Source organism: Magnolia sinica, chromosome 10, assembly GCF_029962835.1.
Source record: "Magnolia sinica isolate HGM2019 chromosome 10, MsV1, whole genome shotgun sequence".
Taxonomy (NCBI): Eukaryota; Viridiplantae; Streptophyta; class Magnoliopsida; order Magnoliales; family Magnoliaceae; genus Magnolia; species Magnolia sinica.
In genome coordinates, this window is record NC_080582.1 from 68,003,628 (window position 1) to 68,028,415 (window position 24,788).

General features: G+C 39.9%; 1 protein-coding gene across 5 annotated transcripts in view; it reads left to right on the forward strand.

Annotated features, from left to right (window-relative positions):
- LOC131216917 (adenylate kinase 5, chloroplastic) overlaps positions 1-24,538 on the forward strand; it is a 70,397-nt gene extending 45,859 nt beyond the window's left edge. For 2 of the 5 annotated variants that reach the window (XM_058211530.1, XM_058211529.1), the window contains exons 14-18: positions 18,924-18,953; positions 19,395-19,504; positions 23,800-23,937; positions 24,075-24,104; positions 24,191-24,364. In XM_058211530.1, the coding sequence (XP_058067513.1) occupies positions 18,924-18,953; positions 19,395-19,504; positions 23,800-23,937; positions 24,075-24,104; positions 24,191-24,218 (336 nt within the window). In that variant the 3' untranslated portion in view covers positions 24,219-24,364. Of the gene's footprint in view, positions 1-13,878; positions 14,181-18,923; positions 18,954-19,394; positions 19,505-23,799; positions 23,938-24,074; positions 24,105-24,190; positions 24,366-24,411 lie in introns of those variants that run through there. The other 3 variants (XM_058211528.1, XM_058211531.1, XM_058211532.1) reach the window with 3 other exon arrangements.
- The last annotated feature ends 250 nt before the right edge of the window (positions 24,539-24,788 follow it).

A 24,788-nucleotide genomic window follows, 5' to 3' on the forward strand; every position in this document is an offset into this window, starting at 1 on the left:
AATCTATTTGATATCGTTCATATTGATGTTTGGGGTCTATCTCCCATCATGGCTCTTGGTAGCTCGTTGTATTACATCTTCTTTGTGGATGACTTTTCAAGGCACACTTGAATTTATTTCATGAAGCACAAGTCTGAAGTATTCTCATATTATAGACAATTTTCATCATATGTGGAGACCTAATTTGCAAAGAAAATTAAAGTTCTATAGTCTGACTCTGGGGGAGAGTACGTGTCTTTCGAGTTTGAGACTTTTCTAAGTTTGAATGATACTATACATCAGTGAACGTGTCCTCACACATTGGAGTAGAATGGAGTAGCAGAACGCAAGAATCGGCACATTACTGAGGTTGTAACCACTATGATGGAATATGCACGTGTCCCAAAATTTCTTTGGGCAGAAGCCAAATCAACAGCTATGTATCTGATCAATCGATTACCTTCCAGTGTTTTGGCCAACCGAAAAACTCCCACGTTCTTTCTTCATAATAAAGATCCAGATTATAGCCGGTTAAGAGTGTTTGGATGCATTGCTTTTGTTCATCTTTTCAGAACGAGAATGGGATAAACTCAGCCCCAAAGCATCTAAATGTGTATTTCTTGGATATGGGGGGCATTAGAAAGGGTATCGTTGTTATGATCCATGTGCTCGTCATGTTTGTGTGTCTAGACATGTCACATTCTTTGAAAATTTACTGTACTATAAAGTTGTCCATGCATCTCCATTAGTTACCGTTGTTCCATCTTCTATTTCTCATATGTCCTCTTTTGAAGAAAATCATTCTACGCTTCCTTCTTCCTCTCCTCTTTTGCAAGTCTACCAATGCCGTGTGAAACCTATCTCTCTTGGGTCCTCTCCCACAGCTGCTCCTACTTCCGATCAGGTGTCCTCTTCTCCTATAGTGCAAGTAACTGTCCCGCCTTCCATTGAGATCCAATTACGTCGTTCCAGTCGTCCGTCTGTTCCTCCCTGTCGATTAAATCTTTTTGCCTCTCATCATGCCTTGTTTTCTGGATTAGATTCTTTGGTTGTCCCTACTTCTTATTCTCAGGCATATACACAACCGTATTGGGTAAAGGCCATGGATGATGAGATTCAGGCACTCGAGGAGAATGCTACTTGGACGCTGATTCCATTACCTGAGGGGAAGCAAGTGATAGGCAGCAAATGGGTATACACTGTGAAATTAAAATCTGATGGGAGCTTAGATCGATACAAAGCTCGGCTAGTGGCCCAAGGCTATAAACAAGAGCATGGAGTTGATTATGATGAGACATTTGCTCCAATGGAAAAAATGAAAACGGTCCGTTCCTTGATTGCTATAAGTTCTTCTAAAGGTTGGCAACTCAGTCAACTCGATGTTAAGAATGCTTTCCTCCATGTGAATCTCAAAGAAGAAGTTTATTTGAAGCGACCTCTTGGTTATAAGTCCAAGGATCTACGCTTAGTTTGCAAGCTTTCTAAAGCTTTATACGGGCTCAAACAAGCACCAAGAGCGTGGTTTGAAAAATTCCACGAGGTGTTAACCACAATGAGCTATTCTCAAAGCCAAAATGACTCATCACTGTTTATTCTCAAGTCTGATTCAGATCTTGTTGCTTTATTGGTCTATGTTAATGATATTTTCATCACAGGCAGTGATGTTCAAGGTATTACCAATCTCAAATCATTACTTCACTCTTCATTTCATATGAAGGATATGGAGCCATTAACATATTTTTTGAGTCTTGAAATTTCTCGTAATACTCGAGATTATCTCACGAGTCAATGGAAGTATACCTATGATTTGACCAAGCAAAAAAAACCTTACAGATAACATGACCCATGAGACTCCTCTGGAATTAAATGTCAAGTATGGGAAAGATGATAGAGACCTTCTCTCAGATGTTACATCCTATAGACAGCTGGTGGGGAGCTTAGTCTATCTCACTATGTCTTGTCCTGATATCTCATATGCAGTTCATGTTGTTAGCCAGTTTGTTGAGGCACCTTGCACATTGCATATGACGGTAGTTCATCGCATTATTCGATACCTTCGAGGTACCCTCAATCAGGCACTTCTCTTTCCATCATCGCATGATCTACAATTATCTGCTTACTTTGATGCAGACAGGGCAGGTTGTCCCACATTTCACGACAGTCCACTACTGGCTATTGTGTTTTCTTGGGACAATCATTGGTTAGCTGGAAGTGTAAGAAGCAAACCATGGTATCTAGATCCAGCACAGAAGCCGAATACTGTGCAATGACAGAGGCATGTAGTGAAATTACTTGGTTCCGGGGATTGTTGACAGATCTTGGGATTCATTTGTCTTTGCCGACTCCATTATATGCTAACAGCCTCAGTGTTATTCAGTTGGCTTCCAATCCAGTATTTCACGAGCGCACTAAACACATTGAAGTTGACTGCCACTTTGTGGATAAAAATACACAGTTAGAATCATTTCTCTTCCTCATGCGACATCAGAGCTACTACTTGCTAATTTATTTACCAAAACTATGACCTCATCCCGTCATAGGTTTCTCCATGGCAAACTGATGTTGGTTCATTATCCCACATCAGTTTTTTTTGGGGGTAGGGGTGATAATATTGTGTATATGAGTTGTTATGGGTTACCATTAGTTGTCAGATATTATGTATAGAGAAGCTCTAAATAGACTTCCTTGTATAGACTTGTAGAGTGGTTATTTAAACCCAACCTTGGGTTGAAGCAATACAAAAAAACTCAAGAAGAATTCTCCAAATACTTGAGTTATCATGGGTGTGTGTGCGCGTGTGTGTGTTGTGTGCAAGGTGTTCCAAAACGGTAATGGTGGCCATAACGGCCACCACCGTTGCCATTATGTTACGGGTCGTAACAGCCCTCGTATCGGCCGTTACAGCCGTTTTTTATTTTTTGAAAAAACCGTTATTGGACCCTTACGGCCCGTTTTTCTGTAACGGCCATTATGGCCATTTCGACCTTGTAACGCATAACGGTTATGACCGTTACCATTATGTAACGGCCATTACGTAACCGATTTTGAATACCTTGGTTGTGTGTGCTCTCCATAGAGGAAATCATTATTGACCTCCATTACCAAAATATCCTGGTATGTTTAGCAGCAATTGCAATAGTGGTATAAGAAATGTCTCTTTTCTCTTGAGTGAGATGAATAATTGACAAAAGATCATGGGAACTTGACGTTTTTACTAACTTCCTATTTAGAGAAAGTCAGAAGGTAGGTTCATATAATGGAAAAAGTGAAATGTGAGTTTTTTTTTTTTTTTGAAAATTTCTCATTTTGGTAAGTTTTCTATTTTAAGAAAGCTTCTGGATGTACAGAGGCAAATATCTGGATATTTGTTAGAAAGTAAATTAAATGGGAGAAAGAAGAGTTCTTTTAATTGTGATTTTGAAACAGTAGGAAGAAGGTTCCTATTTTGAGAAGTGGAAGAAATTAATGGTGATTCTGAATCACATACAAAACAAGTATATATCTAGATTAAAGTCAGAAGACAAAGGGAATCACACTGTTTTTCACCACTACACAAGCGGGATTTCCCAGTTAAGGACCTAGGTTTAATATGCTTTAATACAACGTGAAAATGTCAGAAAGCTAGTTGTGTTTTTTTCTCACCAAAGGAAAGTGTCAGTATAACACAATTGTCTTTTATATGTGGCACAACTGGTTGATGAGAAGGATCTACCCAACATAGGCACCTCCAAACTAAGCACAAGAATCATAAACAAAGTAGAAACAAGAATCAAAATTTTCATTCATTTTCAAAGTGCCTTGATACTACTCATGGCAGGTCCTTAAATAAGCTTTGAGACAAAAATAAGGAAGATTTTTATTCTAGTGTGGAAAAGTAAATAAGAATGATGCTTAATGGATAAGAGATATCTAATGAGATTTTATTGCATGGTGAGCTGATTGATTCTGCATGCCTAGCTGCTTGATTATAAGCATTGGGCCTCGTCCATGGATCTTGGGCCTAGATTAGCTTACATCAGTCCTCCCTAGCATGAAAGAACTTAGCTCCAGTGAGTTAGTGGCTTGATATTGCTCATAGGGCAGGATTCAGGTTGTGGAAGTGTGTAGCTATGATCCATGTAGTATCAGAGAGGTCGTCCTTTCCAAAGGACGAGAAACTTCTGGTAACCCACCTTGGCGCATGGAGATGATCTGGTCATCGAGAACATCAATGATCGTATTTGTAGGTGGCAAATGGCCAGAAGTGTGATAGCTTTTTCTTCGATACCATCATCAATATGGTGCCCACAATAGATGGAAAGATCTTTCACATTGAAAGTACGACTGATAGGAAAATCTGGTGGGAGATCTAAAATATAAGCATTGGCACTAATCTTCTTAATGATTTTGGACGGTCCCGCATTACGAGGATGAAGCTTCTTCGAGGTACCGAGAGCCAACTGTTCAGGATTAATATGGGCCATAACTATGTGTCTTCTGCAAGTTCAACAAAATGACGTCTTGTATTTGCATGTTGCTTATAACTTTCATTATTCACAATGATATTGCATTGAACTTCATCATGCACCTGCTGCATATGGCAAATGAAGTCATCATCTTTTGCGGTTGGTCTCGATTCTATGGATAGAAGAATCAAATCGATTGGAAGACGCGGTCGTTATTATAGGCAAATTTAGCCATGAGTATTACTAGGTCACATGTAGCTATATGATCACGGATAAGACACCGTAATAACTTGCCCAAGCTGCAATTGACCACTTTTGGTTGACCATCGGTCTAAGGGTGGTAGGCACTAAAGAACTGGAGCTTGGTTTTTGTTGCTACCCAAGGAGTTTTCCAATAATAACTCATGAACTTGGTATCACGATGTGACGCAACTGTCTTTAGAAGTCCATGAAGACGAACAACCTCTCAAAAACATAATTGAGCAATCTTGAGAGCGTCTGTTGTATATGAGCATGGTATGAAATGAGTCATTTTTGAAAATCGGTCAACCACCACAAATACTGAATCAATATTATGAGCGTTCTTTGGTAAACCCAAGATGAAATTCATAATGAGATCTTCTCACAGAGCATGTGGGATCGGCAGTGGTTGATACAATATGCTGTTTTTCTTTTGACCCTTTGCAAGCTGGCAAACCTTGCATAACTAGTAGATCTTGCGATATCTAATTTAGAAGAGGCCAAAAGTATCTATCTCCAATAAGGGCTAGGGTCTTATCATGGCCCAAGTGACCATTACACCCATCGACGTGTAACTCCCTCACAACATAATCATGAATTGATGTACTAGGTAGACAAAGTTGCATTCCTCGAAACAAGTAGTCATCATGAATGCTGAACATACTTTCCACTAAGAGCGTTTGTATAAATATGTCCAAAATCCTTATCGTTAGCATACTCACCCATATCTTTTTGAATCTCGGAATAGTGACAGACATTGATGATAATAAATGCGCACGACGGCTCAATGCATTAACAACCCGATTGTCCTTGCCAGCCTTGTGGCGGATGACAAACGAGAACTCCTAAAGGTAAGTGCTCCATTTAACATGGCGAGTGCTTATCATCTGTTGAGAATTTAGATACTTGAGTGCTTCATGATAAGAATATAGGACAAATTGCTTGCCAACCAAATAATAATGCCAATGTAGTAGAATCTTAACAACAACATAAAACTCCAAGTCATGAGTGGAGCATTGCTGCTGTGCATCAGAGAGCTTTTCGCTGAAGAAGGCTATTGGATGGCCCTCTAAACTAAGAACACTAATGCGAACGTAGAAAGTGTCGCAACTTACCTCAATTACCTTCTCAAAGTTTGGAATACGCAAAACTGTAGCTTCAATCATCTTACACTTGATCCTATCAAACGCTCTTGTTGTTGCGCTTGTCCATCGAAACTCTGTATTTCATGCAATTGGAGCCATGACGTTGATAAAATTCCACACAAAACGTCTGTAAAATGTGACGAGGTCATGAAATTATGAACTTCAGAGATAGTGGTAGGTGTTGGCCAATCAACAATGGCTTTCACCTTGGTAGAGTCCACCTCTACACCTTGTGACGAGACAATGTAACCTAAGAAAACCACAGATGTACTTATGAAGGTGCACTTTTTAAAGTTGATGTAAAAGTGCTCGTAGTGAAGGACTCTGAAGATAAGACCCAGGTGGTTTAGGTATTCCTTTATGGACTAACCGTAGATAAGAATGCTGTCAAAGTAGACAATGGCAATCTTACCAATAAAAGGATGCAACAACTGGGTCATGATGCACATAGAAGTGCTAGGTGTGTTTGTGAGACCGTATGGCGTAACTACCACTCGTAGATACCGTTTTTCATCTTAAATACCATATTCCATTTGTCATTAGGTCAGATGCGAATCTAGTGGTATCTACTATGAAGACCGATCATGGAGAAGGCGCTAGCACCTGGCATAATGTCTAGCATATCATCAAGCCGAGGAATGAGGGAGCAATACTTCACTGTGATTTTATTAATAGTTCAGTTGTCTACACACATACGCCAACTCCCATCCTTCTTAGGGGTAAGGACGGTTGGCACAACACATGGGTTGAGGTTCTCTCGAATGTAGCCCCCTTTTTAACAACTCACTTGACGCTTCAACTCGGCATGCTCAGTTGAACTCATTTAACATGCTGGTAAGTAGGTGAGTACGCTTCGTGAATCAAATCTATGGCGTGCTGGGGGACAACTCCTCAAGCAGGGGACCAAATCTTGGAAGTTGTGGAGCATGGATTTGATTTCATCAGGAATATGCTCATCCTGGTCAGTAATATGCTCCTGCACCTGTTTTGTGACTGGAGAGAACACTACGCCTTTCTCCTTGCTCTCTTCCTCGAACTTCCGCATAGTAAGAACATGAGAGTTAGGGAGAGTGGCCAATGTCGACAATGGGGGCGTAAATGAAGGAGGTAACGTAGACTAAAATGTGCGAAGGTGGATCCGATGACCTCACCATAGGAAAGTATTTGTGTTAGCTTCTTTATCACTTTGTATCTTTCGATCAAAGAGCCAAGGTCGACCGAGAAGGTTATGGGTGACATTCATTGGAATTATGTCATACTAAATATCATCCTCATAGATGTCCATTTTAAAAGACACCAAAAACCTTTGTGTCATGGAGATGGCAGTGTCATCAACTCACGCAACCTTATATGATTTTGATTGCCTTTCAGTTGACAACCTGAGCTTATCAATTACCTCCTGTGAGACAATGTTTATTGCGTTGCTCCCATTGATGATTGTATTACATAACCTACCCTTGCATTTTATCCATGTACAAAAAACAATGGTCCATCACCAATCATCCTCTTCTTCTTGGGTGGTGGTAAGGTGGCTGCATATAATAAGAGTGGTGCCTTTAACCTCAGCTTCGATCACAGTTTTAGCAGAGGCATCCTCTAGCTATGATGCATGCTCTGTATAGGGTTGTTCTATTTCGATGTGCTTGTCGTAATACTCATGGCCGTCTGGGTAGTAGGGGTCCTCATTATCATAGTAATGGAGATTCCTGTCTTGCGAATACTCATTAGAAAAATGCCTTATCTGTCCGTAATGGTAACAATCAACACTTTACTGTTCTCACCCAAGGAGGATTAGGATTAAGACCATAAATAGGAATGTCAGTATCGTATCAGTTGATACAATCGTATTGTATCTATATCAACACGAGATGATACACGATATGGGGCCGTCTTGGCCCAATACGAAAAAAATGACTCGTATTGGCCTGTATTGGCCCATATCGGTTGATACAGGGCCTTTACGGGTCGATACGCCCATAAAAGCCCAATTTTGATTATTTTTTTTTCAAAATTTTCCTCATGTCTTTTTTTTTTTTTTTCCTTTTAAACTATGAAAGAAGCTTAAAAACTCATTTTAGGCTAGATCTAGATCTGTTTTAAGAAAAAAACAAATGATTTGAATGGGATTCGACAAATCGAAGCGAAGTGGGCCATTATGGGAAAAATCGGAAATAAGGGTAAACTTTCACTTTCTTTTTGATATTTTCATCTTCTTTTTATTGCATTTAAATATAATGGGCCCTAGTTCACCAAATCATGCTTGATTTGTGTTCAATTAGGGCTCATTTAGTTGACAAAAAGTCAAATCGACAGACAACATTCTTATCAAAGAATGGTCCGATAAACCATCATGTGCATGTCTAAAATACAAAAAAGAAAAGAAAGATTGATTCTTGAATATCTTAGTATTCTCTCTCTTTCTTTCTTTTTTTTTTTTTCATGATATTTCCCATAATTCTTTGGCTTAAATTTTTTTTTTTCCGACCGATACGGGCCAATATGGTTTGATACGGACCGATATTGAAACGCGACGTCCGTATTGTATCATTTTTTGGTCGGGCCAATACACCCCTTGATATTGATATTTAGAACCACAATTAGGACCTGCCCCCTGGTGTCGTGCCTTTGTAGTGCTAGTTACCTTTAGTATGAGTTATTCGGCGAAGGGCTCTGCAAAGGTTGTAGTTGCCTTACAATCAGAGTTTGTATATGTGGGCATGACTGAAAAGGATAGGGAGGTAGTGGTAGCCATGCAGTGGAGTCTAATTAAGATGTGGATCCAAACCTTTTCTCATAAAAGGTTCTATGACTGAAGAGCTAAAGCATTGAAGAGTACCACAGTTGTTGTTCAACTCATCGAGCCTTCTGATCGACATCATCAATTGACTCGAAATCAAACATGACCATCTCGCACTAGATCTCTTAGTATAACCCTCCTCGATAGCAGTTAGCTGTTTGAAGGTCGGCCTCTATAAGCTTATAACAAACAGAAAACTCATTGAATTTCTCAGTGTAGTCATCCACCAATAAAGTTTCCCATTTGAATGCAATAAGCTCCTGGAGAATAGTATACATGTAGTCTAAAGGCAAATTCTTACTTTCCAACTTCTCTATCGTGTCAGCCCACCTGGTGATAACATGACGATCCATTATGAGATTGTTGTCACCAATGGTTTGCTACCAGATTCTTATTGGGCCCTTCAACTTGACCTTGACAAAGGCCACTCGTTGAACATTGTCCCTGTCGTACCATAAAAAATAATCTTCAAGCATTGTAATCTAGTTAACAAAAGTTTTTGCATCAAGGTGACATATGAAGTCCAGATGGGCTCACTCTGCAGAGAGTTGTTGCATGAAGTCATAAACAGACTCTTGAAGACCAATACCATTTTGATTCACTAAAGGTTCTAGCTAGAACTCTAGTTGCGGATTTAGGTTGCCAACAAGATCTCTAATTGAATCAGGTTGCTCTCCAAGTTGTTTTCCACGTGGCTGGTCAACAACGGTATCTAGGCTGGCTAGCCTTGTGAATAGGTCGGTGATGCAATTGTCTCACTTTTGATCGGTAAGCCTCCCTCGATAGATGTGACAACTACGGGTAAACATCTTATCAGTGGGTGACGTCAGCAAATAATGGGCATTGTATAAGTTGGTTTCTGGTTTAAAATAGAAGATTACTAATGGCCTATGATTTTAGGTTTTAATGGGTAGGATCAAGGGTTGGATCCAATGTTGTCAAGTGCGATCGCATGTGTATATCTGTGAAGAAATCGTATATGCCATGGTGGCATATGTGGTTTCAGCACATGCAATTGCATGCCTATATGCAACAATATGTGATCGGATAATGGCCCAACTGTCAGAAATCTAACTGTTGGGATTTTTTATTTTATTATTTTTTGCACCTTTTGCCTATAAATAGGCATTCAAATCACCCCCATTTTCACTATTCTCCATTCTAAACTCTCTCTCTCTCTCTCTCACACACACACACACACACACACACACACACACACACACACACTCTAATCTCTCTACAACGACAAGTCTATAAGAACCAACAAGGCAACAATTCTTTTTTAATTCCATTTTCAAGAGTATACAAGACCTCAAAGATCAAGACTCAAGAAATTCCATTGAAACTTGAAAGTTGAAGTGTTCTTTGTTCATTCTCTACATCCTCCCATACTTTCATTTCTTAATTCTTATTCATTTGAACTAAATAGTAATATTCATTCTCTAATCTCTCATTCTTCTCTACATTCTCTCTCTCTCTCTCTCTCTCTCTATCTCTCTCTTCTCTAGTCTCTACAACTACAAGTGTAAGTGTGTAACTCCCCCCTCTCTCTCTCTTCTCTAATCTTTACAACTACAAGTGTGTGTAACTCCCCCCTCTTTCTCTCTCTTCTCTAATCTTTACAACTACCAAGTGTGTGTAACTCCCTCCCTCTCTCTAGTTTCTAAAATGTAGGTATGCAACTCTCTCTCTCTCTCTCTCTCTCTCTCTCTCTCTCTCTCTGTGTCTGTCTTTCCAAGTGTACAAGAATCATGTCTTCTTCCCAATCTTCTTCTTTAAAACCCAAGTCAAATGACCCAGGTTGGAAGTACAAGTACTATCGTAGTGTTATCGAAAAGACTGTGTGTGAGTTATGCGGGTTTGCAAGTACTGATGGCATTGCATGGCATAGGCAATACATTGCATATACGCCAGGATCAAATGTAAGAGCATGTCCCAATATTACTCCAGAACTCTTAAAGGAAATCATGAAGTACATGAATAAACAAACAAGAAGAAAATAAGATAGTGCGTACTTCGAGAGGGGTTCATGGAACAAGAAGTATATGAGAATATAGATGTGGTTAATGCGGATGAACCTAGTCCTACCCCCCCTACGTCGACTGAGTAGTCTAGACTACCGGCCTCGAAAAAAGCTTGTTTGCATGTGCCTATGGATAGGTGGTGTAAACCACATCTCGAAAATGTGGTCGACCAAAGGGGTAGAAGCAAAGGACCCGTACAAACCACATTGGAAAACGGATACAAGCAAAAAGATAGAAAAACCACAATTCAATATATTGCTAAGTAATTGTATCTAGTGTTCGAAATATCGATATCACGTTACGCATTGCATCCTTGGGATATAGATACCTATCGGTTATTGCATGGGGTATATCGTTTATATCAGGTAATTTATTGCACTTTTTGGGAAAGATGGGAAAACATTGGGGAAATGGTTGAATTTTTCAATAAAACTCCAGGGATTGTTAAAACAGAGCTTAATACACACTTTTAAATCATAACATCTCAAAAACGAAGTGCACATAATAGCTTTCCTTTGTATAGTGTCCTAAGCTATGCGTTGTCTGATTGAACTAATGCAACGATATTCAAATTGAATGCATAGCATTTAGAGTGCATTTCATCAAACACTCCTATATACTTCAAAATTAGTATCAATTGACAATTGGTTGAAGGAAAATTTTGAAAAAAAAAATATTTTATTTATTTTTAGTTTAAAAATGATTTTTATTTTCCGAAAATTGACGAGGACTTAACAAATTAGTAGATCAGCCCTCATACATCCCAAGCAATTTGGGAGAAATTGAGGAAATTTTGAATTTTCCCCAAATCAGAACACCTACCCTCAAATTTAGAAATTAAAGTGTATGTGATGATCATTTTATCAAATACTCCTAAATACTTCGAAATTAGTCTCAATTGATAGTTGGTTGAAGAAATATTTCGACAAAAACATGGAGAACATGAAGAACCAATGGATATCGAAATTAAAGCTCCAACTCCATGATTTTTCATGCAAAACAAGAAGAACCAATGGATTTATAACTATTTGATACTGATTTAACATAATTTAAAAAAAAAAAATGGATCGAAAATTGAAAATGCTCACTGGATTGAACATGTGGGATATATTGGCACTCCGTGTGCATTTCGTATCACACAGGTGGGACACAAGATATATCATGGGATATGGCCAATATTGTTGATATTTAAAACATTGGTTGTATCAAGCTGGTGTTGTTTTCAATATTGTTAAGTTAAAAAGCTTGAAGGTTATGGTTGGAGTAATAGGTCAATTTACACATGGGCTTAAGCTTCTTTCATATTACGAAGTGAGGGAGACATGCTTCAAAATCAAATTGATTATACAAGAAGTTTCATTGCCGAACATAAAGAATCGTAGAAAATCTATGGTTGTACTCTTATGGCCGACAAATGGACTAATAAATCCGGTCTAACTCTAATAAACATTCTAGTGAATTGTTCAATTGGGACAATGCTTTTGAAGTCCGTAGATGCATCGACCCATTCTCACACAGACAATTATTTGTATAAATTATTGGATAGTGTAATTGAAGAAGTAAAGGAAATAGGAGAGGAATACATTGTCCAAGTACGGATAACGCAGCCTCATATATAGCCACTAACATGGTGTTATGGGGCTGTAAAGGCCATTACATAAAGGTAACTATGGCAACCATTACGTGTTACAGGGTCGTAAAGGCCGTAACGATCATTATGGATAGAATGACCCGTAAAGGCCGTTACAACTCCCGTAATGGCCTGTTACACCCTTCGTAAAGGCCATAACGGCCCCATAACAGTCCATTATGGGGCCGATACAGGTTCATTTTTTTTTTTCCAATAAAAAAAAGGGACAATAGCGACCATTATGGGGGCCGTAACAACCGTTACAACCTATATCATAAAGGTTACGGTGGTGGCCATTATGGCCACCGTTACCGTTACGGAATACCATGGTCATCGATCGTCTTCTTATGGAGAAGAGGTGTAGTTTATTTTGGACCCCTTGTGTGGCACATTGTGTAGATCTTATGCTAGAAGAGATGTATGTTGTACATAAAAGTGATTGCTATGGGTAGAAGAATCACTGCCTTTATATACATACATGCCCTTCTTCTCCATCAAATGAGAAAACACATTGGGTGTAACTTGCTACGTTTAGCGTCACCTGTTTCACAATGACCTTCTTAACACTACAAAGATTACATTCAAAGACATCCGAACTTAAAGCTTTTTAGTATTGATCGATTGGAATAATGGGCCTTGGTCAAAGAAGACCAATGGGAAGCTAGTCTAACACACATTCCTTTCACAATCTTTTTGGACACAAGTGCTAAAGGCACTAAAATCGTTGAAACCCTTAGTGACTGTGTTGTGATTGGTGGATGGAGATGAGAAGCCACCAATGAGTTAAATTTATGATGTGATGGAGATGGCTAGAAATAAAATCATAGACTACTTTAACCATAGAGAACACGATTACAAGCCTATTTTAGATATTATAGATAGAAGATGGGGCATTCAAATGTCATCTCTATTGTATTTGGTTGCTTACATCCTTAATCCCGTTATATTCTTCACTTTCGCCCATCGGACAAAGGCAAAAGCGATGCATATGGTTGGCTTTCTTGATCTCTTGGAAAGAATGGTTTCAGCTAAAGAAGAACAAGACATGATTTTAGCTTTATTGGACATCTATATGAAAAGTGCATGTAGATTCTCAAGAGATATAGTTATCATGCATATGACTATGAAATTGCCAAGTATGAACGTCTTGGTGAGTATGTCTAAGTAACTTAGAAATAGTTTATTAAAATGTACAAAGTATAACCTACTTAAACTGTTATTTCAGCTGACTAGTGGGCTACCTATGGAGTGGACCGAAATAGGAAAGATCTAACACTAAAAAAGCTGGCAATGAAGATTCTTGGACTCACATGTTTTACTAGTGCTTGTGAGCACAACTGGAGCACATTCTAGGTGGTTTGGCAATTCACTCCTTAATGTTGAATTTAGTCTTAAATCTTAGGAAGTTAAAAGTAACATCTATGAGCCATTGCTAATGGACTTTCTTTAACGTAAATTCACACACACACAAAACAAAAAAAAAGGAATCGTCTTGAACAAAAGAAGCTCAATGACTAGTTTTCGTCCAATACAATCAGAAGTTGTGAGAATGATTCCAGGCTAAGGCAAAAAAAGCTTTGTTTCTATGATCCTATCTGCCTGGATGATTTGGATGCAGATAGTGAGTGGCTCGTAGAGACAGGGGACCTGGTCTTTGCAGGCGATGATCTAATATGGGCGCAAGTTGAAGCTACTGCATTCGGATTGGCACATGGAGAAAATACTTCCACTCGAAAGCAAAGAAGAGGAGGATAAGCAGTGGCAGTCAGGTGGCAGACAAGATTGAGGAGATGAAGGAGATGATCAAGATCAACCATTAGATGTTGATGAAGTACTAGTGTGAACAGATGATGAAAAAAAAGAAGAAGAAGTATATGTCGAAGAAGGAGACGACGACGATGATGGCAATAATGATGATGATGGTGGTGATCAAATGCCACAATGGCAACTAGATCAATGTAAACGTTGAGTTGTAAGTTGTAACTTGAAACTCGAAAGTTTTATTTATCAATAAAATTTCTATGTTCGAAGTTCTTAATAATTAAATAGCTTGTAAATTGTATTTGTACATTAAATAGCTTGTTAATTGTTTTGTTGAATGGATTGTTGATGTACTTGATTGTTTTGTTGATTGTATTTGTCTTAAATGAACCTGAAATAAGTAAAATAGGTTATCCAATCACTTGGGGGAGAAAATTTTTTAAGATTTTTTTTTTTTTTTTTGAATTTTCCCCTTATTTTTCATTTTTTGAAAAAAATTATAAAAATATATGTGATCGCACATGTGCACAGCCATATGCGATCACACGCAATTGCATTTGTGATTTGACAATATTGGCTGGATCTAAGCTGTTAATGGGTTTGATTTTTGAGCTGTTAATGGGTTGGGGTAGGGCTAATTTTTTTGGGACTTTTAATGGGCTAAAATGGAGTTGATATTTTTGGGATTTGAATGGGCTGGAATAGGTCATGACTTTTTTTTTTTAATGGTTTGGAATATGACTGATTTTTTGGGGTTTTAATGGGTTGAAATATGGATGATTTTTCAGGCTTTTAATGAGTTGGTATGAGACTGATTTTCTTTAGAGGTTTTAATGGGCTAGAATAAGGCTGGTTTTTTGGGATTTAATAGGCTGAAATTAGGGGTGTACACGAACCGAGCTAGCTCGGTTAGCTCGCTTGACTCAACTCGAAAAAGCTTGATTTGACTCGGTTCGAAGCTGAGTTCGAGCCGAGTTGAGCTGATTTTTTGAGCTCGAAAATGAGTTCGAGCCGACTTCGAGCAAGCCCCAGCTCAACTTGACTCAGATCGAATACAGCTCGAATCGAACCAGTTCGGTGACTCGGTTACTTTTTTTTTTTTTTCAACAAGCACCCTGTATATTTCAACTCAAAAGGCTGTACAGATTGATTTGGGAGGGCATTTGGGAGGGGCCCTAGCAGGCCCCTCCTATCGTAAGCAGAAAATCAGAACAGAAAGCAGGAGAAGAGGGGAGCGTAAGGCTCGACGAATGTTACCCAGCCCGGTTTTGTCTAAGAATATCAGATTATGAATTCTAGCCGGGAGAGCAGAAATGTCATGGAAAAAGAGGTTCTCCCTGCCTTCGCTCCCCATGCGAGCCAACTCATCTGCCGGGGAGTTGGCTTCTCTTGGGCAATGGGAGAAGCGGACAAGGAAGGATCAGGAGAGGGCCTCTATCCTCTTACGCCAATACCACATAGACCAGGAAAGGGAGGCGCCGGAGCCGAGGGCAGAGACTACGGATAGGGAGTTGCTAGCCAGCTCCACCTGCATGAATCCTTGGTCTGCGCAGAGGTTTAGACCATCCAGAATAGCTCGGATTTCGGCCCGAGAATTGGAACCGAAGCTGTATGAGTAGGCGAACGCGAAGAACATGTTACTGACAGCATGTCTAGCAAGGCTCCCCCCGAGGAGCCCGGGTTGCCTCTCGCTGAACCGTCCACGTTTAATTTAATCCAGCCTGCTTGTGGCCTAGCCCATTTGACCACTTGAGGGCTGTTGGGCTGACAGGGGCGATTGGGCTTGGCCCAGACAGGGAGGGGCAGCAGAGGGCAATGGCTGGAGGAGAGATGGGTTATCAAGTCGACCCAACGCCGAATATTCGCCAGAATGTTGCAAATAGGAGCGTCGAAACTGTCGAAGCGGGCCTCGTTCCTGGCCCTCCAGAGCTCCCAGAAGATAATGGCTGGGAGCAGGCCGACAATGGGCCTGATTTTTGTGGAAGCTGAAGCCGCCGACCACCAAACAGACGCCATTCCATCTGCTGACGCAGGGGCAGCCCTGCTCATGCCCACTGCCCTGCTGAAATGCGACCAAACTGCATTGGCATTGGTCCCCATCAGAAATAGGTGGTCTATGGTTTCCATATGCAGAGTCGACGAAGCGGGGCAGCAGTTGCATTTAGATGCAATAGAGATTCCCTTTGACTGCACTCTATCATCGACTGGGAGGGCCTGATGGATAATTTTCCAGGCCAGCAAGGAAAGCTTGGGGGGCAATTTGCTATGCCAGACCCATCTTGACCAGGCCTTCTTTTTTAGCCTGATGACGGAGGATGTTGGACGCTAGGCTAACAGAAAATTCCCCGGAAGGGGAAGGCATCCAAATGCATTTGTCGGCTGTTGGGGATGTACAAATACCTTTGTCGCAAATGTGGTCGAAAACAAACTGGGGAAGCAGATTATGCAGGGGGGCGATGTTTTCCCAGCTAATCGGGCTTATCAGCTGATTAACTGAGACCTGCTGAAGGGACGCTGGGATCTGGTTGGTTGCCCAATCCCGGAGAGGGCCCAAACCAGACCAGTTTGTCTCCCAGAAGCTGCAGTTACCCCAGCCCAGCAGCCATCTGGATTGAGGAGATAGCATCGTTGTCAGCCTGTGAATGCGTTTTCAGAGGGGAGAGGCCGAAGAACTGGCAGGGCCCGAGCCTTGTCTGTTCACGTCAGACATATACTTCGCTCTCATAAACTTGGCCCAACAACTAGCTTCTCCATGATGATGGATTGACCAAGCCATCTTGAGGCGAAATGCATTCATGACAGCAGAAAGTGTTTTGATCCCCAGGCCTCCCTCTGCTTTCGGAAGCGCAATCGCTTGCCAGCTACGCCAGTGGCATCTTTTCCTATTGCCCTCCCAGCCCCACAAGAAGTCAGCAAAGGATCTCTGCAAGTCATGCAAGATGCTAGCAGGGACGTCAGCAGCAGAAACCGTGCGGATGGGCATCCCAGCTAGGACATGGTTTAGGAGCGTTAGTCTCCTAGCCTGCAAGAGAATTCTGGCTTTCTAGCAAGCAATTTTGTTGACAGCTTTATCTAGGAGTGGCAGAAAGTAGGCTTGCCTAGGCCTGCCATTGAAGATGGGGAGGCCCAGGTAGGTGAAGGGGGAGGCACCTTTGCTAAAGCCAAGAATAGATGCAGCTGATCTCTGCCGCGTATCTGGTTGGGAAGAGGCCGCGTATCTGGTGACTCGGTTACTTTGCCATTGATGTTGCTCACCAAGTGTTTGATAAAATGACTCAATGAAGTGTGGCTGGTGGCAAGGAAGGTATGTACATGAAACAAATACCTTTTTTTCTTGGTTTTTATGTTGCTTAGAAGGTGTTTGATAAAATACCTGTAAAACCATTGCTTTTGTTTCACATACAGAGGGATTTTGAAGGTGCAGTCTAGGTGTTTGTGGAAATGCCTCAATGGTGAACTCGGCTCGATCTTGGCTCGAACTCGGCCCAAGCTGCTGACTGAACTGAGCCGAGCTGGCTAGTCAGGCTCGAGGACCGAGCCGAGCCGGTTCGACTCGATGTACACCCCTAGCTGAAATAAGGGCTGGCTTTTAGGCCGTTAATGGGTTGAAATAGGAACTGGTTTGGGGGGTAGATGGCTGCCAAAATTTCGGCAGAGCCTCCCCTTGTCAATTGGACGTTTGGACTTCGAAAAAGTAAAGAAAAAAGATGCAAAATTTTATGACTAAAGAACTTGGAAACAAATCATCGAGATTGTTTTTTTATCTAGGACTTCAATTTAGCCATTGGAACCTGCTCTGGTACCCAACTGGTGCAACCATCTACTGGGAAGGATCCACTCAAACGTAGGCACATCCATATTAAGCATAAGAAGCATAAGAATCTTAAACAAAGTAGAAACAATAACTAGAATTTTCATTCATTTTCAAAGCGCCTTGATAATACTCATGTCAGGCCCTTAATAAGCTTTGATACGTACAAATAAGGAAGATTCTTAATGTCAATGACAAGTACTAACTTACGCAAAAATGGATAAGTAAATAAGAGATGATTAGCGGGTAAGACATATCTAATGAGATTTTAGTGCCTGGCTTGTTGATTGATTTTGCATCACTAACTGCCTAATTAGGAGGATTGAACCTTCTTATTGATGGGCCAACTGCGGGCTTTGTCTTGGGCCAGACCCATGGATCTTTGGCCCAGATAAGCCTGCATCAACACGTTACATTATAACTAAATTAAAGAGATCTAACACTGAGCTATTTCCAACATAACTTACGGGAACCGAAGAAGTTGATGTTGTGCTTTGATGACTTGACAAATCCTATTAAGAGTCTGAATTATGTGACCAACCTCTAACATTTTCAACAGTTTCATGATCGAATGAAATTATCGTTTTATGTGCATATGTTGGTTAGGCTTGCTACCAATGCACTTATTCTGCTTACTTAGACAATATAAATATGCATTATGCCCCTCTTATTTATTTATTTATTTATTTTTGTTATTTTTTTACACACGCACTCACACCCTCACACGCACCCACGCACTCACACCAGTGGGATTTCACCACAATGGGTACTGGAACCCATGACCTCGTGTTGAAACTCTTGCGAGTTTACCAGTTAAACATGAGTTCATCTCATTTTACTTAACAGTAATTATGTATTAGATATTTTGGAAATGATTAAAGATAATCTTGATAATCCGTATTTTATATAAACTATTTCTAATACATGATTATTGTTAACTAAAACTAGCTGAAATCTTTTTCGAGGGGCAACCAAACAAGACATAATATTTTCATCTCTGTTTCAATTTAAGCCAGAATTAACAGCACAGATGATCTGATAACTGAGTTTTATAGTTTTGCTCATGCTCCCAAGGATTTTTATTTTTTCAGGATTTACCTAGTTCAAGTGGCATAATGCAAGTAAGTATACTCTATCAGATCAAGGTTTTTGAAAGTGTGATGACCCCATAACAGCTGGCTGGTATTACCGTTATCTAATGGGAGCAGCTGTTATGAAACAGAAAATTGGGAAAAAAAAGAGGAAAACATGTGGCCATGGGAGTGTTTTCAATGAAAAATGGTGTAATTAATCCATAACTTGATGCCATTATGGTTTTTTTTTTTTTTTTAAAAAAAAAAAAAAAAAAAAAACCTGTTTCTGTACACAACAGCTGTTATTTTTCGAAACAGCAGCCGCTATTTTGAAGCAACAGTTGTTATTTAACAGGCATTTTTCGTTATATATGATGGAGAGAGTAACCATTCTCTTCATGCCAGCCACTATAACTAGTGTTATTATGTTTTCTTAAACCTTGATACAAACCCACTGTATATTTTTTAACCATGTCATTTATCTTGAAGACAATGGGAAGAGATAAGAGACTGGAGTATGCAGCATCATTCGAGAGTAGCTATTCTTTTCGACTTCTTTATTATGCAGGCACACAATATCCCATTATGGGTGCTCTCAGGTCAGATAATTACAAAGGCGTCGTTTTTCCTTTTGTGAGCTACAATTGTGATTTGTTGATCTATTGTTTGGTTGAAAGATTCATGCTTCCAAATCATAGGAACCGCATTTCCTTTTTTTCTTTCCTGGATGGGATATGTTGCAATGTCTCTCCAATGTACATGCGGCCATCATCATTTTTTCATTAAAAGAGAATTATTCATATTACCTTTAACCCAATAACACCTCTAGCGTTGTCGCTCGGGCCTTACTTTTGTTCAACTCAAGGGGATCGAAAGTGCCTCCTTCAAGATTTTTGATTTCCTTGGCTACTGTTTTGGGGATCACCATTTTCCACCTGCTATCTTCCCTCCTCCTCTTTTCCCATCTCCAACAGCCCTTCCTACTATTCCGTCAGGCCCCTACCTGGCTCTCCATCAGTTCCATCTCTCCTGCCAGCCCCCCTCACAGCCCCATCTCTTCTGCCATCCTCCTGCCCTCACGTCTTTTCCATCTCAGATTTGCACCAGAGGAGTCAACTAGCGATGCCAGCTTCTGAAAGATTCTGATTGGAATCTCTATTTCCGCCAGTTCTACGACGTTCTGGAGTTTCATTGCATTGATGAATCCGGCTGGAAAGACCTACTACCTACAGAAGGGAATGAATCTCCTGATATGTGGTCTCGCCATTCTGTGAGAGTCTGCCAAAAGCCAGAGCTAAAAGCAGCCGTGATCTTATTATACGATGCCACATTGCAATCCAACTTTGGCTTTTTTGAATGATCGAAAATGTCAGGACTCTCTGAAAGTGCTTTGTTTGGAGAGGTGGTGGAGGAAATAGGTATGAGATAGATCGTAAGAAAGGCTCTCCGCCGATTGTTATGGCGGAAGAGGTGTTGATCAAATGAAGAAGTGAAGGTTATGATGTCATGTCAGGCCTGAGGGCCATGAGGGGAGCAAGCTGAAAAACGCTTATATAGTCAAACGCGCTAGCGCCTTTTACTATATAAAGTTTTATTTAAAAACCTAATGTAGCTGTATGGAAAATGATGAACAATAGCTCGATCAAAGTCATCTAGATAAAAATTGAAGAGCACAAATGTAAGAAGGCCCACAGGTGGTGTACCTGAATCCGTTGACCAATCTCTTAAGAGCATCATATGTTTATAAAGATTTTAAGAAAATTGAACTTTTTGTAGAAGTGTACTTTTAAAAATTAGAGACACAATGTCATCAGGATTCATGATAAAAGCTGTGGTAAAAGTTTCATAATGGTTACGTAATGGCTATTACAATGTCTAGGCATGGGACAAAGGTATTCCAAAACGGTTACGTAACAGCTATTACATAATGGTAATGATGGTGACCCTTACATGTTAAGGGGTTGTAATGGCCATAATGGACATTATGGAAAAATTGACCCATAATGGCTCTATAATGTTCCGTTATGGGGTTAAAATAGGAGTTTAAAAAAGGTATCGTAACAGTAATGGTGGTGGCCGTTACGGCCATCATTATCGTTGTGGAATACCTTACTTGGGACCATCAATGAAGGTAAGAAACTCCCACAGGAGCTATGTAATAGTCAATCAATCACATAAGTTGGCTAACATAAGTGAGTTATTCCAATATACATAATTTATAATAGTGACTTAGATCACAGTGTCGCTATGAGGTTTTGAGCAAAGTGAGCCACCATGCTGTCTCAAACATCCACTTTGTCCATCATGTACGCCACCTCATGTTCAGCCTGGAGTGATAAACTCAGTCTGATCCAAAAATCAGTTGGGCCACAACAGAGGGACCAATGTAAAATCATGCCTAAACCCTCTAAAATCACGTGGTGGTCCACTTGAGTCTTGGGATAGCCTAATTTTTGGTGTGCCCCTTCGTCCTAGTGGGGTGCATCTGATGAACGGATTGGATGGCATATAAACATCACGGTGGGCTAATCAATCAAGAAGGTTTTGTTGGTAATGCGTCCTCTCTCAGCTGTCCCCTACGGTGTGGCCCACCTGAGTTTCTTTGGCCCTCGAGAGAACCCAAGGGCATGCACCCAATGGACACAGTTGATCTCTGAAACATGTCACTGTTTGGGTACTTTGCTCGACACTATGGAAAATTCCCATTATGTTGACACTATAATATCATATCTCTTTATAATTTGTATATATGTATGTATGTATGTATCTATCTATCTATCCATCCATCTGACTGTCTACACAAATGTACATACATACATACATACATGTATGTGTGCATGTCTAAGGGAGGGAGAGATTCCTAAATGCTTTGAACTAACTTTTCAAAAATAGGTGATTCTCTATTTTCTTGTCCATAATAGTGCAAAAAGTAGGTTCTGCTCCAAGTTTTTAAGGATTTGTCAGTTCTGTTTCTTGATAGGGGCAGGAAAGGGATATAACATTTTCTTTTCGAAGCGAAATCCTTTAGTATATGAACGGAATGAAAAAGTTCTTTCGTTGTTGTGCAGTAAGAAGCCTGCATATCTTAATGCATGTATTTAATTTATTCGGAGTTGTTAGAGTGGGATCCACTTTCTCCCGCTTTGCTTATAAGAATAATGTATGAAACGATTGTAGAACCATCCATTTTATTTCCTTTTCACCTGAACTTGCAAGATCTTATATATTATATTGTGCACAGCTGATAATACCTTACTTTCAACAAAAAAGAATTCTTTAATAACACTAGGGCTTTAAATAAGATTAAAAAACCACCCTGTGGCCTGTTGTTATAAGATCTTAAATTATGTGGTCTTGTCATGCTTGAAAAAGGAAAAGAAAATTCCATTCAAATCCCATTTCAGAAGATGATCCTCGTTGAAGTTAGGGGGAGCTGAAATGAAATTTCTGTAGTTGAAAGTTGAAACCCCAATTTCAGCTCCCATTATGGAAGATGATCCTCACTGAAGTTGGCTCCACAACATTCTCTTCAGCAAAAAGAGGGAAGGCAGATGATGGTTTCACGATATCAGGGAATCAGAATTTAGTCTCCATGGACAACCGCACCTCAAAGACATCCTCTTAACAACATCGTGAACATCCCCTTTAATCAAGAACTCCTTTTTTCTTTTGTATGAGCATTTTAAGCATTTTCTCATCAGACCTATGCCTGAAAATGTGAACTCATCAATAATAGCCTTTGTTGGGATAATCTTTGTCAGTTGTCATTGCTGCATCGTATTCTGATTAGATATACTATTTTCTTGAATTAGTCACACACGCGTGCGCGCGCGCACACACACACACAGATTTTGTACCTGCAGCAGCCGAGTTTTTAACTGCTGCCCCTCCCTATTTGCTTCACTGTATATCACCCGTTCCCTTTCTGGCATTTGTATGTAACCCCTTACATATTTAAATCTTATATAAAATCCCACACTCCATTGCTTTTGAATTAGCAAAAGTTGGTCTGAAGAGAAAAGACCAATTTTCCTACACAAACTTCACCCTACCTTACACTCTCTCTCCCCTAATCCCCAAAATCCGTCTTCCTCTCCCTCAATACAAGAAGAAAAAGAAGACCCGACCTACCTGGCCAGACCCATTATTAAAATATCACGTTGATTAAAATATGACCTGGTCCGCTTAAAATTTATCGAGCCAAGGCCTGACAACCCATTTAATTAGGGTCAGGCTCAACCGACCCACCTGACCCAGCCCATGATTAAAATGTCACATTGATCATAGAATCTTAACAAGATCTTTGTGGGAGCATCGTCCTAGGCTCCTAGCCCATCCAGAATGAATCCAACATACCAATGGTTTAGATTCCTATGCCACGGGCCCCACTAAAATATTTAAGAGATCTAGGGATCAAAACTGCAGTATGTGCATTTTGTTTCAGGTTATGGGTAGGGCCATTTGGCCTGGCCCATTGATATGCTATATGGGCACGACAGGTCAGGTCAGGTTGGGTTGCACCTGAGAATGACCCATTTATCTAAATGGGCTAATTTTTTGGTTCGAGCCCGACCTGCTACCTGACCGGGCATGGCACGAACCCAATTAGAAGGGGTTCTGGCCGATTGACCCATGTGTTGATCTCACCAATTGCCACCCCTAAAATGGAGGGTGTTTTTTACAATATACAATAAGAGGGCTATATGCAAATTTTTTTTTTTAAAAAAAAAAAACAAAAAAACAATTAAAAAAAACCTTGTACTTTGTTCCTACTAGTTGTGTAGAAGCAGTAATGTCAGTAATGGATCAAAACAATCACTTTTTAGCAATATACGTTGTGATTTTTCTTTCATATTACTTTTATTTTTTTCTTTCTTTTCCATTTCAATTTCAGGATGTCTTACCCGTACCGTTACGAACTCTACAAGAGGGTTGATGACCCCTCTGGAAAGGAGAAGTATGTTATTCTGGCCACATTCCCACAAAAGCCGACTGTTGACGAAATAAATGATGCCTTCACAGGAAAGCCAAGGTAGGACATTTCAAGACGTCCACAAACTGTTTTTATATTTTATGGAGTCATCTCAACTTAGCTGCAGTTCTCTATAAATTTCAACACTGAAAGCAATTGTGCTGATTAAAAACTTCTATTTTGGTTAACCCCTGCAGAAACCAAGAAAAAGCAGCTTCAGGAATCTGGTATGGAACGTCCATGTTCTCAAAATAAGCAGTGGCCTCTTTTTGAAGTGTGATCAATCAATGTGTTTTTTTTTTTTTTTTTGCAGGAATTTCTTTAGTGGGTTGCTTGGATAAAATGAAGAAACTTTGAAATGATTGCACAGGGATTCAGGATTACAAGTTAAAGGGTGTGCAATGGGACTAGTATTTGAGCATAATCTGTGGCCATGTTGTTTGATTTGATTTATGAATGTTTTTTTTTGGTTGCTGGAGCTCTTGTATTGCAAATAAAAGCCATCTGAAGAAGCATATCTTGTAATTATTGCAGGTGAGGGTGTACATGTTTTAGTTCAAGTCTACGAGATCAAAATCTTCTTCTTCTCCTTTTTTTTTTTTTTTTTGTCAAATATGTAATTCAGTTACATCACTGAATCAATGAAATATTTATTTTTCTAGTTTTAGGCCATGTTAACTAGGTATCGCCTTGGTATGTCGTGGGTGTGATCTCTATGCTTCATTCAGTAAAAATGGCACCCATCATTCAGAATATAGTGTGTACTATTAAGATTGAAATATAAATATCCAATCAAGATTATGTACATAGGTAATCAAATAGTGGATTAATATCAATCTTCGCCTCTCCTGACGACCCAAGGTTATGTAGATCATGGGTCGTTAGGTACGTGGTATAGAAACTGGAATGCC